The sequence below is a fragment of the Benincasa hispida genome, chromosome 12 (genome assembly GCF_027475165.1).
Source record: "Benincasa hispida cultivar pf3 chromosome 12, pf3_genome.v1.1, whole genome shotgun sequence".
Taxonomy (NCBI): Eukaryota; Viridiplantae; Streptophyta; class Magnoliopsida; order Cucurbitales; family Cucurbitaceae; genus Benincasa; species Benincasa hispida.
Genome location: NC_143489.1, coordinates 25358944 through 25375155, shown reverse-complemented (window position 1 = coordinate 25375155; position 16212 = coordinate 25358944). Strand labels below are relative to the sequence as shown.

The window sequence follows — 16212 nt, the reverse complement described above, 5'->3', positions numbered from 1 at the left end:
TAACAAAAAGTCTTAAGTGTTTGAACTTTTGAAAAATTTTCCTATAAAGATTAAATTTTAAAATATTTTTTATATTTAAAAAGACCCCAGAGATTATACCAAATGTCAAAAATTTTAAAAAATGTAATTTAATTTGTAGAAAGGTAAATTATCTTTTTTTTTTTGGTCTTATATTTTGTATATTTTACATATATTTAAAAAATTATGATTTTCTGTGTTTATAAATACATAATTAAGAATTAGTGAATTTCAAAAGTCAGTGCTCTTTCTCTTTCATTTCTTCTTTCTTTCTCTCTCTCTAAACAATAAAAAGTCAGCGCCGTCCTTTCTGTCTCCAATTCTTTCCCCTTTTTTTTTTACCAAATACCTAAAATTTTTGTTTGGGTATTTTTTTTTTCATATCGATTTGTGTATAATTTTCATCCATGGCGGCCGGGAACGATGATTGGGATCTTTCCGCCGTCGTCCGGAGCTGCAATTCAGCAGTTTCCGCTACTGACCCAACTTCCGCCGCTGCCGCCGCCGCCGCCGAATCCGCCTTGTCTTGTCTCGCTTCTTTAACGTTCGAGGACGATCCGAACGACGTCGCATTCTCCTTTTCCGATATCCTTCAACCTAAACAGCCCAACGGATTCCATGAATTACATCAAGCCTTTATCTCTTTTCTCCCCAACCCCTCCGCCGCTCCCGCCGCTGTCTCTGCCCCTCCCGCCGTCGTGCCGGAAATCCCCAACTCAACCCCGAACCACCATTTCCGACACGGAATTAAACCCATTCGGCCGAATCCACATCCTGCGGCGCTGCAGCACCACCACCACCACCGGCAACCGCCGTTTCCGCCAGACTTCCCTAGTTCGCCAATGACGCAATCTCTCATGCCCAAATCGAGAAAAAGGCAAGTAATTGAATTAAATCTTTCGTTGTTAATTTTATTACTTTTCCGTAATAATCAAATTAATATTAAATTTCAAATTTATATTTACTCTTTAGTAGTTTTTTTAAAAAATTACCAATTAAGAAATTTTCAAAATTTTTAAAATTCACTAATAAAAACAATATTCCGATATATCTCTAGCTACATTCATTTTGTACATCTCACATAATTGTTCAATAATAAACTACACATGACAAATTCTTTTAAAAAAATTAATATTTTAATCTGTACTGCATGCAAGTATTATTTTTATGCATTTACTAGTTCTACTTCTATAACATAGAATTTGAATTTTTATATAATACATAAATCTATTTTATTAATGTCTATTAGACACAAAATGAATTTAATAATATATTAAAAATTTTGAAGTTCGAGAAATAAATAAAAACATATTTCAAAATTTTGAGACTATAATAGTAATTTTACATAAAATAAAATATTATCAATTAAATTGAAAGTGTATATTAAATAATTATAATTTAATTATGTTTAATTTACAGAAAGAACCAACAGAAGAGAACTGTATGCCATGTTACAGCAGATAATCTCTCAACAGACATGTGGGCTTGGCGTAAATATGGGCAAAAGCCCATTAAAGGATCTCCATATCCAAGGTATTTAAATATACGTATTTATTATTATAATTATTATTAATAAATGGGTTTTTTTTTTCTTTTTTTAAATTTTCCTTTTGTAATTTCTGTTTGTTTCTCGGGAAAATTTTAACTTACTCCTCTGATTATTTGAATTGATGATCACAGAAATTATTACCGTTGCAGCAGCTCAAAAGGGTGTGGAGCAAGAAAACAAGTTGAACGGAGCAACGCCGATCCCGAAACTTTCATCATCACATACACCGGAGATCACAGTCATCCCCGTCCAACTCACCGGAATTCCCTGGCCGGAAGTTCCCGGAACAGGTCCTCCTCTGCCTCCATCCCCACTCGACACCCCACCACGGGAGATCCCGATTCCTCGCTGACCGCCGCTCTCGTGGCCTCTTCCTCTTCCCCGGCAGCTTCTCCAATCACACCATTGAACGACGACGAAGGTGGAGGCGGTGAGAAAGACGAAGAGATGTTTGAAGATATGAATATTGATAGTGATGATGATGACGACGACGACGACATTTTGATTCCGAACTTGACGGTGAGAGATGAAATCTTTGTTGGCTTTGATGAGCTAGGGAGGCGGCGGCCATCGTAATCCGACGATGGCGTTGGTGGCGGCGGCAACGGTGTTGAATTGTAATAGTACTTTTCTTTGTTAGCATTTTAGTCATGTAATTACTTAGTTTAGTTTCTATAATTTTACAAATTTTAATTAATTTGAATGTTATACTCTAAATCGATACTTAAATTAAGTCGTCAAACACATGTTATCTTCAGAAAAAATGTATCAGACATATAATTACTATCAACATTTAATCTAATCAAGAATATTTTAAAATATTTAACCGATTTATCACAATTTTTTTTAAAATTTTCTGTGAAACGCTAATTTAAATTCTTTATTATTTACCCTTGATTTAATTTAACTTAATTATAAGAAGAAGCCAAGTGGGATTCTTTTGAAGATGAAGCTAAATGGGATTTGCCCAAGTTTTTTGTGTGACAAAAGAGATGAAAAAGTTCTTCTCTTTGGCCTATTTCGTATTTTATGTAATCATAAATATTTAATTATTAAAATAAATTTAAAATATTTATGTCTTATTTGATAACTATTTGAATTTATATCTGCAATTTTTATCATCTATTCATAATACTCGATCATGATCATTTCTAATTTCACTCTCTTTTTTGTTTATTGAAATCTATATATATATATTTTTTTATGTATGTGTTCGTTATTAATAAGTGACCAAAGTTCTAGTGTTTATACAACTTTTTTTTTTTAATTTATATACCGAGATTGAGTAAATAACATTATAGTTAGAGATATAAAAATGCTAACTAATTAAATTGGACTAAATCTATTCAATATACTTGTGCTTCATCCAAATTAAATACACACTTTTAATTGAATCCTACTTAATTTGCCAACAAGAACGTAAGGCATAATGTTCATACTATCAACCTCGTGGAAATTTAATCAATAAAATTGAAGTGCTATATGTATTTATAATTTTTTTAAAAATTTATATTTAAGTTAATCCCTAAAACGTTCTTGAACCGACATTTAAATAAGTAGTCAGATACCTATCACTTTTACAAAAAATATGTCAAATATTTCAAAAATTGTAATGATATAAAAACTATCGACATTTAATCAAATCAAGAATATTTTGAAATATTTAACCCATTCATAAGAATCACCTTCAAACCCTTGAAACCACCTAATAATCTAAACTAATTAGAAGGAAGCAAAATGATATATAGTTTATTTTATAGTATTTTAATTTAGTTATAAGAAGATGTGGGATTTCCCAAGCTAATAATATACATTAAGGTTTTTGTATGACAACAGATAGAATCTTCTCTTAGCAATTTCGTGTTTTATATAATTATAAATATTTATTTATTAGAACAAACTTAAAATATTTAAATATTCTGAATTTCTCTATGATTTTTATGATCTTCTCCCATCACTTGATCATGATCATCATAACTTTACTCCTTTTTAATTTTTTTAAAAATTACTCTCTCTCTCCCTCTCTTCTTCTTCTTCTTCTTTTTCTTTCTTTTATGAAATCACATCCATCTAATACATACTTTTTTATAATGTGCTTGTTATTAATTGAAGTGACAAGTTCTAATATTTATATTACTTGATGAATGAGGAAGTTGATAAATAACATTGCAGTTAGAAAACACTAACTAATTAAATCGAACTAAATTCATTCATACGTTGCTTCATCCAAATTAAATATACATATGATTTGACAAATTATATTCTAATTATACATGAAGAATCTTTCAAGCCTAAATTTAGAATAGGTCAGTGGACTAACTTTTGGTACGTGTGTTAAGGAAATGAGAGAGTAAAATTTTTTTTAACGTTAATTTTATTATCATAGCACTATTTACAACTCTTTATGATTAAAATAATTAATACTCTCTTCCTTTAATGTTTTAGATGACTTTGTCTATTGATGATTAGTTTCAGCAACAACCACTATTAACGCCTCAAATAATCTTCTAAATAATTTGCATCCTAAATACATATTATTATAATTAATTTTACGTTTCAAACATTGTCATTAATTATTAATAACTTTAGGGATTAAAGGGAAACTATGAGAGATAATGAAAGTGGGGCCTACAAAAGTTTGTGCAAAATGGAAGGGAAGCTAAAGGGCTTCCTTTTGTATATATGGGAAAATATTGGGACAACTAAGGTGGAAAAGGAAATGTTTGAGTGTTTGAGAGAGGACACGTGTCAAGTAAAAGGAGGGTTAGAAACATAATCCAAAGATCCTCTTTAAGTCGGTACACAAAAGTCAAGTATTTTTTTTTATTATTATTATTTTAATTTCATAGATATGAGAGTTAGTCAAACATATAATATTTCAACTAGTATTAAAATTTAAACATTTGTCAGATTCAAGTTGTCAACTTGTATTGTATCCATCTATAGATATATTAATTAGTGTTTAGTTGGGAAAAAGAATTGGGGAGTTTTATTTGAGAGAATTTAATTAAAGTAATTTTAAAATATAATAAAAGAGGCCATTTTGGAGAAGGATGTAAGTAATTTAAAATATCCCAATAGGACAATTTGTGGGGAGAATTAATCTGGAACAGGTTCACGAGTACGAAAATTTAGTAGCCAACGTGTCTGAAGCCATGAAGATGTGCGAGATTCTTCAAGCTAATGTGCTGTTTAAAAAACTTCCACTCTGTTGGAGTAACTACTGTAACCACTTGAAGCACAAATAGAAAGATCTAATGCTGCAGAAGCTGATCGGTCACATGTGCATTGAAGAGGCAAACATACAGAAAGATAAGCTAAACTCTTTATCTTTGAATTCGATTAATGCTAACCTTGTTGAATCTTCCAATGTGAAAGACAGATTCAAAAACAAAGGGAAACAAACAACAAAATCACCACAAAAGAGTGGTCAATTCAAAGCCACTGGTGAACAAATTGAAAAATCCAAAATAGTTTGTTATATATGTGGGAAACCAGAACACAAGTCCTACTTGTGCACCTAGAGAAAGGGAAGGCCAAATCAAAATTTTGCTACTGCCAAACCACATACCAACGTTTTTTAGGACAATATCATTGTTGCTATGGTCGTGGAGGCAAACTTGGTGGAAAATAAATTTCACTAGATCCTAGACACTGGTGCATCAGGGCATTTCTGTTCTAACTGGGACCTGTTTCATGATTTCCAGAATACCGATTGTAAAACCCGAACCCTAATTACTTCAAGTAAGAGTAAGTAATATGATGTCTTCTAATGAGCTAAATGAAGCCATGTCTTAGGAAGGGTAGAAGATGTAAGCAAGAAGAAATAGGCTCTTGGGTAGCTAAGTATAAAAGTAGGACAAAACTCGACTAGGCTAAGGAAGGTCATGCTTGATGATGGAATGCACAATGAGCATATGAATGAGACCATGCCATCTAATGAGGTATGGTGCTGAAGTAATATTGTGAGTAAAGTTAGTAAAAGGAAATTTGCTAAATCCTAGCTCTTCATCACCAATAGTGGGCTAGGTGGCACAAGGAGAGTTCATGCTGGATTTTGGGCGGTAATATAAGCAAAAAGGTCGAGTTCATTGGGTCGATTTGGACAAACTACTTAGGTTATTTGTGTAATTCCAGTGGCATTCGAAAGCTCTGTGTGTCTATTTTTTGTGGCTGGGCTACTAGAAGGAAAACTCACAGGAATAAGGCCAGAGGGGCAAAATAAAGACAAAGGGTTTGTTTCCCGGGTGAATCTAGGCCATCGGTGAAGAATTGAAGCTCCAAAACAAATTACGAAGCGTTTTGAGCTAAAAATTTGAAGAAATATTGTTAACTCGGTTATAAACAACCTTGTAGAATGAAACTTTTTAAGATGAGGCCTGAAAATCGGGTTATATAATTTTAAAGTTTGAACTGAAAATTGTTGAACAAGCAGGCAGTTGCTTGAATTGGGGCCAATGATGAAGTTTTGAATCTCCAGATTAAACGACGAGGAATTTTGAGATGAAGTTTTGAATCTCCAGTTTGAACTGGGATGGTGGATCTCGTGACTATAGAGTTTAGTCTATTATTCACGTACCATTGGAACTTCGAGCTATAGGTTCATAAGGTTCCCTTGGTAGCTCAATGGATTCAAGTTGAGAATCAGTTCTTGGTGTTACTTTGAAATGTTCAAATTAACAAGAGGTAATTCAATTATATATGATATGATCGGTGTGATGTATGAGATACATCAAGTGGAGGATTAATGTAAATGAGATTTACATTAAGTACCATGAAATAGAAAAAGAGCTATGGTTTATATGTTTCATGAGATGAAATATTAAAACTATAGGTTATAAATATACTATGGTAAGTTAGTTATCATATGTATATTATAATAATATTAATTATTGGATTATTATCTCTTTTTCTCTAATAACCAATTGAATGGGAGGTTATTGGTGGTTTCATGGTAACCGTGAGATAAAAGAAAAAATGTTTTCCTAAATTTGGTAGTTGTTGAATTGAGATTTCTATTCTCGAAAATTACTCACGGTGGCTGTCAAGTGAATGAGATTCACTAAACAATAGCCTAAAGAGAGTCTAGACGATCGTGGGAGTGACACTATACAATAGTTCACTTAGCTGGCCGATAGCTAAACGATCGCGGAGCTTCCTCTAAACGATTGGGCATTGTCTATACGATACACCTTGTCATCTCCCACTTGCTCAATCGTTTACATGATTGTTCCTTCGGTCTTTTCCTCTAACCAAATCCATACAGAGCCCACACTTTTAGATTCTCACACCGAGAATACCAAGGTGGCCATTGTGGTGGTGTCATACTCAACTCGACATAGTCGAGATTTTTTGGTGGCCGTTCGTTGTGTTCGTGATCTTGGAGATCGCTGAGTTCATGGTCATTGTGATTGTGCAGTGTAGCGATCGTAGTGTTCGAGTTTGCAGTCTTGCTGATTGTTCGAGCGCTCGTGATCAAGGGGTTGAAGATAAGTCTTCAAAGGTATGTTTATTTTATCCCTTGATCTTATAAAAAAACATGCTGTAATTTCGTTATATGCAGGACTAGTTAGTTTCCGTTTGTTGATTGTAATTGTGTATGTTTAAATAGAATGGAATTTGGAATGATCATTCCGCTGCTCATAGAAATAATCATATCTGATTTCCTTCAATTGGTATCAGAGCCAGGTTATTCTGATATTCCAAATTTCACTTCAGTTTTGAACTTCCTTTACAGTCGTGGTGGGTTTTCTGTATTTGTGTTTAATTTAATTGTTAAATGCGTTTGTGGATGGCGTTGATGAATGTTTACGGGTGGATCTGCATTTGCGTTTGTGGATATGCATTTACGTTTAATTGTTAAATGCATTTGCGTTTAATTGTTAAACATCGCTAATGGGTTTTCTTCCTTTAGCAATGTTTACCAGGAACTAAATCCTTGATAGGAAGAACTGACGTGGTTAGTAGCACCTGAATCAAGTATCCAGGCAGAATCACCATTCTCTACCAAACACGTCTCCAAGACAAATAAATCACATTTACTGTCTTTAGACTTCTTCGTCTTTTGGAGAGTAGTGGGATCAGTATCAGAACCTAAATAAGCTCTAAGTTCCATTTCAAAGAACACTTCTCGTTGATGAACTTCACCAGAGTTGGTAACACTTTCTTTCTCTAACTGGAGGTTATCTTGGGAACTGACACTACTGGTTTCTTTGTCATCCATCCCTTTGTGCTAGAAAAGTGAGAACTGATGTTCAAAAAATTCTTGCAATGTGTCCATGATCTTACGTGCAATGACCATGTTCTCTACCCTTTTGGCTAATGCATCAAGTATGCTAGCCAAAATGTAAAGCCGGGCCAATGAATTAGCCTTCATCCACACCTCGTATGCATTACGAACACTTTGTGGTGCATCAAGGGTCGAGACTTGAGGACACTCCTCAACCATGAAAAACTCAAGGTCGTTTACCATGAAATATGTTTTAATAGACTCGTTCCAATGTATGTAATCGGTCAAACTAGAGGCAACTAACGGAAAATCATATACATGTTGCTGAAAAAGAAAACACATTGACCTACATTAGGTTTTAGCAAATACTTGTTGAAAAAACAACATCCAATACGGTTTAGCAAAATTGAAATGAACCCCGTGTGATATCTAGTTTTGCAATGACGTTTCAAAGGTTTAGGACAAAAGCGGTCGAAGGGTGGTCAGTTTATCCCTCCTCTAAATTGAGACATTCTCAACCAGTCATTAATACCAGAACAACTCTTGCTCCTATAACGACTAGCCATCATTGATTTGGTAAAAAAATCATTAAATTGCTTAACAATTTCCTGTAAGTGTGACCCGTCATTTTAGGCCCTAGAGTTCCACCCCAAGCAGCCAATTCGAAGGAAAAAAATGTGATTGGGGAAAAAATCTGATTGGGGCAAAAATTAAAGTGACCTTATCCATTTCTAGAGTTCACCTTGATATTGACCAACTGCACAAAACCAATTCGAAGGGGGACGCTCCCATGGTGCCACGAGGGAGAGCAAGAAGATCTCATGGTGTGAACCAATGAAGGAGACCACATGATGTGTTGACACACACCCTTCACCCACTTATTATAAACACTCTCTCCGTCCACCTTGATATTGACTCATGCAAACACCATCCGAAGGGGGATGCTCCCAGGGCACCATAAGGTCAAGCATGAATCTTACGGCGTGAACATTCAGGGAGAAACGTGAGTGGAATCCTTGACATATCACATATATCTCTTTCTCCCACTAAGTATTTTATAACCTAGGGTTTAGTTTACTTAGAAAAGACACAGCTAAGAATTTTAACTAAGTGACTTTTTAGATTTGCCCAAGTAACTCTTACCTTGGAAAGTTGAAACATTTTTTGATCATCATTCATTAAACTCTTTAACAAAGTCTTTGATCAACTGTCGCATGCTTGTAGAAAATCTATCTAATTCACCTTTCCAGGTAGATTCCCAAGTAGGGGTGTTCCGTTTCTGTCAGGTTAAGTACCCAAGCCTAGACAGAACCCGCCTTAGACAAAAGGTCCCTTATAGATAGATTTAATACAAATTTAATCTTTTATGGAAATCAATTTAATCCTATTAAACCGATTCAAAAGATTAAACTTAGGTATCTAACCTCATTAGAACCTTGAACTTAGGTCTATCTCAATCCAATTTTAAAACCCTTTTAAAACATGAGTTCACCTAAGTCCGCATGCAACTCTTTCTTATCGATTTTAGTTCTAATTTCCATTATAACGCTTATAATAGGAAGCAACCAAAATAAACACACAATGCGAAGCTATACATACAAGGCATTCATAACTTTTATAAACAAGCCTAAGTGTCATGCTCCATGCATTGTTCATTCATTACTATTGCAATGAACCAAGCATACATGCTTCCATACACCCTTATACTATAACTCTTATAATATAAAGATGATGCATGGATATGCTCACTGCGTGCATAAATATACTCTTATATTTCTTGATACATGGATATGCTTACTGCATGCATAAATATAACTCTTATATTTCTTGATGCATGCGCATGCTTTCTTGTAATTTCATCATGCCAGAAACTATATTATACCACTTATAATATATGATGCATGAATAATTGTATAACTTAAGGTGGGTTTCAAATCTATATGTCATACCCTATGGCATATAAACCAACATACATCTCATGTACAATAAATAAAAGTTGATGAACCGAGATAATTAGCCTCAAATCCTCAAAAAACAAAGCTAACTATTACAAAGCACAATGAGTCTCTAGTTCAAATAGGCGAACCGGGTCTTGAACCGTTCGAGTGAAGAAACACGTCTTTTTTATTGTGTACCGAATCCTTGTGATCACCTACTTGAAAGTAAATGATCATTTAGCAACGATCGTGTACGTTTGACTATGTGATGAAGCATGAAGGCACGCTCGTGCAACGCAAGCCTTAAGCAATCATCTACATGACAACGATGCAGTGAAGCATAATCGTCTAAATGATCACTGAGCAAGCGTCAAGGTATCATATACCACGTGATCACGTAGTCAGTGGCTATGCAATGAAGCATGCTAACTACAAGATCGTTTAGTGCACGCGCCTTTTATTAAACGATGAGCATCAAATGCTCTATGTGATCGTTTACCTCTCTAGCGTCCACGCGATCAAGTAACCAACGCTACACGATAGAGTAAACGCTTTGCCCCATCGTTTAGCATTAACTAAACGATCGTTTAGTAAATACTACACGACCACGCAGAACTTTTCTACAGGATCGTTTAGCCAAATCTCAATGATCGTTTACTTTAGGCTACACGATATGACCAACCTTTCGTCTTCTTCTTCGATGAGAACCGCATCTCCATGCTTTGAAACTTCATCACGAACGACTCAACAAACTCAAACACTTTGAATTACAGACTCGATTGCTTGTTAATTATGTCCCAAAACACGGGGACCTTTACAAATTAACACTTTGTAATCATAAAGAAAGCTTTAAACAAAGGCAACCATCCCGTAAACATTCATCAACACATCCACAAATACATTTAACTCTTATACGCGATGCATAAACATTAAAACCCACCACGACTGTAAAAGAAGTTCAAAACCAAAATGGTATTTGGAATATCAGAACAACCTGGTTTGATACCAATTGAAGGAAATCAAACACGAGGATTTCCATGAGCAGTGGAAGGGATCGTTCCAAATTCCATTCGAATTGAACACAATCAATCACAGTCTTGAAACGGAAACTAACAAGTCATGCACAACAAAAAAATACTGCATGTTATAGGATGATACAAGGGATAGAGGATGCATATTTTTGAAGAATCATTCTTCATGAATCCCTCGATCAATCTCGAAACGTCCAAGACACCACACTCGAACGCAATGATCGGTACACAACACGAACACAATGAATGACCAATAGCTCCTTGAACCGAATCGAGTCTAACTCGATCCATGAACTGAGTGAGGACACCACCAGAATGGTTACCTTGGTATTCTCGGTATGAGAATCCAGGAGTTGTGACCTCTGTATGATCTGTTGGATCGATATGGCAACCCTAGAGGGGGGTTGAATAGGGTTTAATTAAACTTTTTTTTTTTTTTTTGTAAATTAACCCAATTAAACTAATTAATACACTTTTTATAAATAATAAGAAAAATTCAAATTATGCAACAAATAAGATGACAAAAAATGTGATAATTTAATTCTATCAAATTTTAGCAAATAAATAAGAACAAACTAAAACATACAATAAATTGCTTAAATTAATTGCAAAAATAAAAAGGAAAGAGTTAGAGAAGAAGACACCGTAATTTTTATAGTAGTTCGATCAAACTCGATCTACTCCACTCCCCAAGCGCCTCTTGGGAATTTGAATAAAATCTTTCCGACTCTTTCCATGGATTAGAGCCCAACCGTTACACCATCGCTCCTTTTACGGGTTCAAGAGCAAATCCGATCCTTTCCATGGTTTAAGATCAAACCGTTACATATGTTGGAATTTTTTGAAAAACACAATACAACTCTCACTAGAGTGGATTTTCAAGTTTAAGCACTCAACAAGTTTATCCTCACAATACAATAACACTCTCTCAAGAATAAGATGAAAAGAAAAAAAATTGGGAACTTAGAGAGAGCAACAATGGAACTTTTGAGCTTTGAAGGATTATGAAATGTAAAATTTATTGATTTAAAATTTGGAGAGGAAGGTGGTTTATATAGAGATGGAAAATTTTTTAGAAACCACAATTAATTTGGACCATTGGATTTTGGAAAAGAAAAATCAATGGTGGAGATTTTAAACTAAACTAGTCGCTAGATACAAACAAAATATAATATTAAATTCCTTTTCTTTTGAAATTCATTTTCTTTTTAAAATTAATCCAAAAAATAAAAAAGCATACCATGTGTCAAAAACTAGTCGTTAGATACAAACATAAACTAATATTAAATTTATTTTCTTTTTAATTCATTTTCTTTTTAAATTCATTCTCTTTAAAGTCAATCCAAAAATAAAAAAACATACTATGTGTAAAAAAACAAGCCATTAGACACAAACATAAAATAATATTAAATTTATTTTCCTTTTAAATTTCTTTTTAATTTCAATTTCTTTTTATTTTAAATCAATCCAAAAATCAAAAGTCTATCATATGTTAATCTCTTAATGATCTACCATTCAACCAATATGCTGCCACATGTCTACACGCAAATGGTCTGGTTATGCCACGTCATCCACCATGGTATTTTCTCTATAGACTTATTTTGGTCATATCGTCTTCGTTTTAGCTCCGATTTGAGTGATTCAAGAGGTGTTGGAATTTTTATTCCGAGCTCTACGCTATGGACATATTAAAACACTAAGATTTTCAGTAATTAAAAATTGAGTTTGTTATCATCAAAACATTGATTAATTAATTAATTAAAATTAATTAATTTGAGATTAAAGGCCAAAAAGCCAACATGATCTTTGCTTGAGGAAGAGACTGAAGGACAACGATCAAGCAAGTGGAAGATAAGAAGGTGTCTACCGTATAGACGATGTGCTCAATCGTTTAGTAAACGACTGCCTATTGTATAGATTTAGCCACTAGATCCTTCTAGTGAACAATAAATCATAGTCCAACTATGACTAAACCTCTCTCGGGCAAGGAGGGAGTGTGGTGCCACATTGTTCAAGCCCCAGAATCAACCCTTAAGAGAGCAATTTATCAACTTACCCCTATGTCGGGGAAGGAATAATTCTGTCCGCTGTATTCCCAGCTGCCCAATTAGACGAATCCCCAAAATGGTAAGCTTGTTGAGTTGGCGACGACTACTCTCATCTATACAAATCAAAGGACCATTTTCATAGGCTGGAGTTCACAACTCATTTAGGATTGAGGTCATGTTATCTATGGTCATTCTGGTGAAATGTAAGTTTCTATATTGAACGGTGTTATATAATGGACTAAAAATTTTGTGGTCCAGTCTTATACAAACTCCTTTGTATAGAATATCCCCGCTCACATGTCTCCACATGAATGATCAGGATCAGATCATTAGTAGCACTTTACAACAATTGTAATATCTACAAAGCGGGTTGTACACGCAGTGTCACCAAGATAAGATATCCAGCCTTATCCATCTACTATAGATAATTTAGGTTATCACTTAAACATGATCCGCTTATATGTCTCTACATACATGTTTAAGATTCAAAAGATAACAATGGATGTTGGTTTATTGGTTTGTGGGTTTAATGTTACTAAATGTAAAAAAAAACATGTAAACCCCAAATTTTACATTTTCTATATGAGTATGTTTAGCCGTGAGGATGTTATGTTAATTAATTGATAAGTGGAAATCTATGGGTTAATTATAAGGGATTACGAATGAAGAAAAGTAAAAAAGAAAAGAAAGATTAAAGAGACATATTAATTGAGTTTGGCAAATAACTTCAGCGAATTAAGTGAAATTGGTTTTTGAGGACTTCTATCGAAGAAAGATTTCACAGGAAGAAGGACAAAAAGTAAAGAATTTGCAGAAGGGTCAGGTTTAGAGATTAATCAAGGTTAGGGGTGAATATTGAAAGCTCCAACCCAAATTACAAGAAAGTTAGGGCTGAAATTTTAAAGTAATAAATTTAACTCAATTTTAACAAGTTTGTAGAAGGAAGTTTCTTAAAAAGAGTTCTGGATTTTGAGTTATGAATTTTTGAAATTGAAACAGAAAATTGGTGTGTAAACAGGAAGTTGCTTGGGAAGATCAAGCAAACAGCTCACCATGGAGAGTGAGAGCGAGACAAGAAAGATGTGAATCTCACTTAGGATGATAATCTCGCTAGTTTTTGTACTGAATCTCGCTCAAGAAGAGAATCTCACTGAATTTTTGGACTGAATCTCGCTGTTGTAGATATTAATCTCACTAGGATGAAGTCTTACTAGTGAAAAGCTTGATCTCGCTCATGAGGAAGATCTCGCTCATGATGACAATCTGACTAGTAATGATGATGTTGTTGATGAAGATTTCACTAGTAAACAAACTACTTGAAGCATCTTAAAGGGAATTCTAAGGAATCTAACTTGGAATTATGTCGTTTCAGGCCCAGAAGAGGTAGAAGAAGCTTACAAACCATTAAGAGCCTCGACGAGTTGTGAGTGATTATAAATGTTTTATAAATGTTTTAATAATCCATGCTTCACTGACTGTTACTTTTATGCTAGTTATTTTACAAGAAGTTCCAAGCAACACATTTTCCTAAAGTTTATAAACACATGCTAGTTACAAAGTTTATGAAGTATGCTTTGGTACAATGGTTGAGCCATGCTAGCTCTCAAAAGAAGATTCTATGACATGTTTAAGTTACAAGTATTTGTATTATGTTTTAAAGCATATGTGCTCTTAATGTTTCAGCTCAATATTGAAGTACAAGGAGAAGGTATCTGAGCTATACTACCTAGTTTAAGTTATGTTATGATTCTGATACTGAAGTACTTAGAGAAGGTATCAGAATAATTCACTCAGTTTAGTAATAAGCAGTGGTACCCTGCTTCAGTTATGATCTTTGATGTCAGGATCTAGTTTGCTCTACGTGCATGTATGACAATTAATCAGTTCAGTAGGATTAAACCACGGGGGTTCTTTCCTAGCATTGGCTTAAAGGTGTTGAACAAAAGGGTTCTTATCCCAGCCCAAGCTTATGTTTGAGAGATTAAGCAAAAGGGTTCTCTCTTAAACAAGGATATCCGATGTTGAGAGATCGAGCGAAAGGGTTCTCTCTCAATCAAGAATCAGTTCAGCTATGTTTTCAGATACGATGGTTTTAAAAGTTTTTTGTACATGTTTTCTTGACAAGTTTTTAGTTTCAGTATTCAGTTTTTTAGCTTTCAATTTAAGCATGAGATTTATGTTTTGTCACTCACTGGGCTAATAGCTCACCATATTTCTTTTAAATGTTTTTCCCTCCCCAGGTAGCGGTCAACTTCACAAAAGCTAATTCTATTGCTGCTCTGTCACTCAAAGACTCAAGGCTAAAGGAAGAATAAGTGGTTGTTCTGTAAATACTAGTACACATGTTTTGTGCGTATAAGGATTAATCTTAGTGTCATGGGCTCACTGGATTTTATAGTGTACATAGTTGTGAATATGATTAGTAGCTATGGAACCCTATTGATGTAAGAATGTTAAGTTTCGGTTAATCTATTAAGTGCGATTAGTATGTTAAGCTCTGAGGTTGTAAATAGTGTTGTTATCAAGTCATAAATATATATCAAGGTTCTAAAGTAGGTTTTTGAATGTAAGTTAAGCAGTAAGTGTCGATTAGAGGGTCGGTAACTTCTGTCGTCACATGCCCTTTTAGGTTAAGAGGGTAATCTAGGAGGGGGTGTGACAAATTGGTATTAGAGGATAAGATTTTGGGAAGAAGAGAGAATTCATGCATGAGTCTAGGTTCCTTAACGTAAGTTCCTAACATGTGTACTACATAATTAGGAAAGGATGCTGAGAATAAGTGGCATGCAAAGCAGTCAAACAATATAGATGGAGACCCTGACCCTACCTTTAGAAGTTTCGAGATTCGAGGGAATCCAGATTCTAGCGAACGGAAAGGTAAAGACCCAGTAACTCAAGAAACGACTTCAAACGGGGAGTCGAGGATTCCGCAAATAGGAATAGATCCTCAGTTAGAGGACAAAATATTTAACAGGATCGCTAAGAGATTGGCAGAAAGTGTCGCATCTATTCTGGTGGATTCGAATAGGAAGTACGGTATTGAGAAAGACCTAACAGATGTTGATAAAGGACAGGGAGCAAAGGAAGAACGACAATGAGCTTCAGCAAAGACGAGAGGTGAGAATTCTAGACCTCAATTTTCTGGTCAGGCAGTTAGGAAGAGACAGAGAGCTACGAGTCAACATAGTATAAAAAGAAAGAAGCCAAGACCTGTGGTTAGTATGGGTGATAGATTAGGGTTTGGGCATCCTAACGAGCTAATAGCTAGTACAGATAAGAAACCTTTATGTACGAATTATGGTAAGCATCATTAGGGGACGTGTTACAGGGGGAAAATGTCTGTTTCCAGTGCGAACAGGTAGGACATTTTAAGAAGGACTGCCCTCAGTTAGGTAGAGGA

General features: G+C 34.6%; 1 protein-coding gene across 1 annotated transcript; it reads left to right on the top strand.

Annotated features, from left to right (window-relative positions):
* Nucleotides 1-306: 306 nt before the first annotated feature.
* Nucleotides 307-2281, top strand: WRKY27 (WRKY DNA-binding protein 27). Its single transcript, XM_039020142.2, has 3 exons — nucleotides 307-899; nucleotides 1442-1551; nucleotides 1699-2281. The coding sequence occupies exons 1-3, from the start codon at nucleotides 426-428 to the stop codon at nucleotides 2141-2143; spliced, it is 1029 nt and encodes a 342-aa protein (XP_038876070.2). The 5' UTR covers nucleotides 307-425; the 3' UTR covers nucleotides 2144-2281.
* The last annotated feature ends 13931 nt before the right edge of the window (nucleotides 2282-16212 follow it).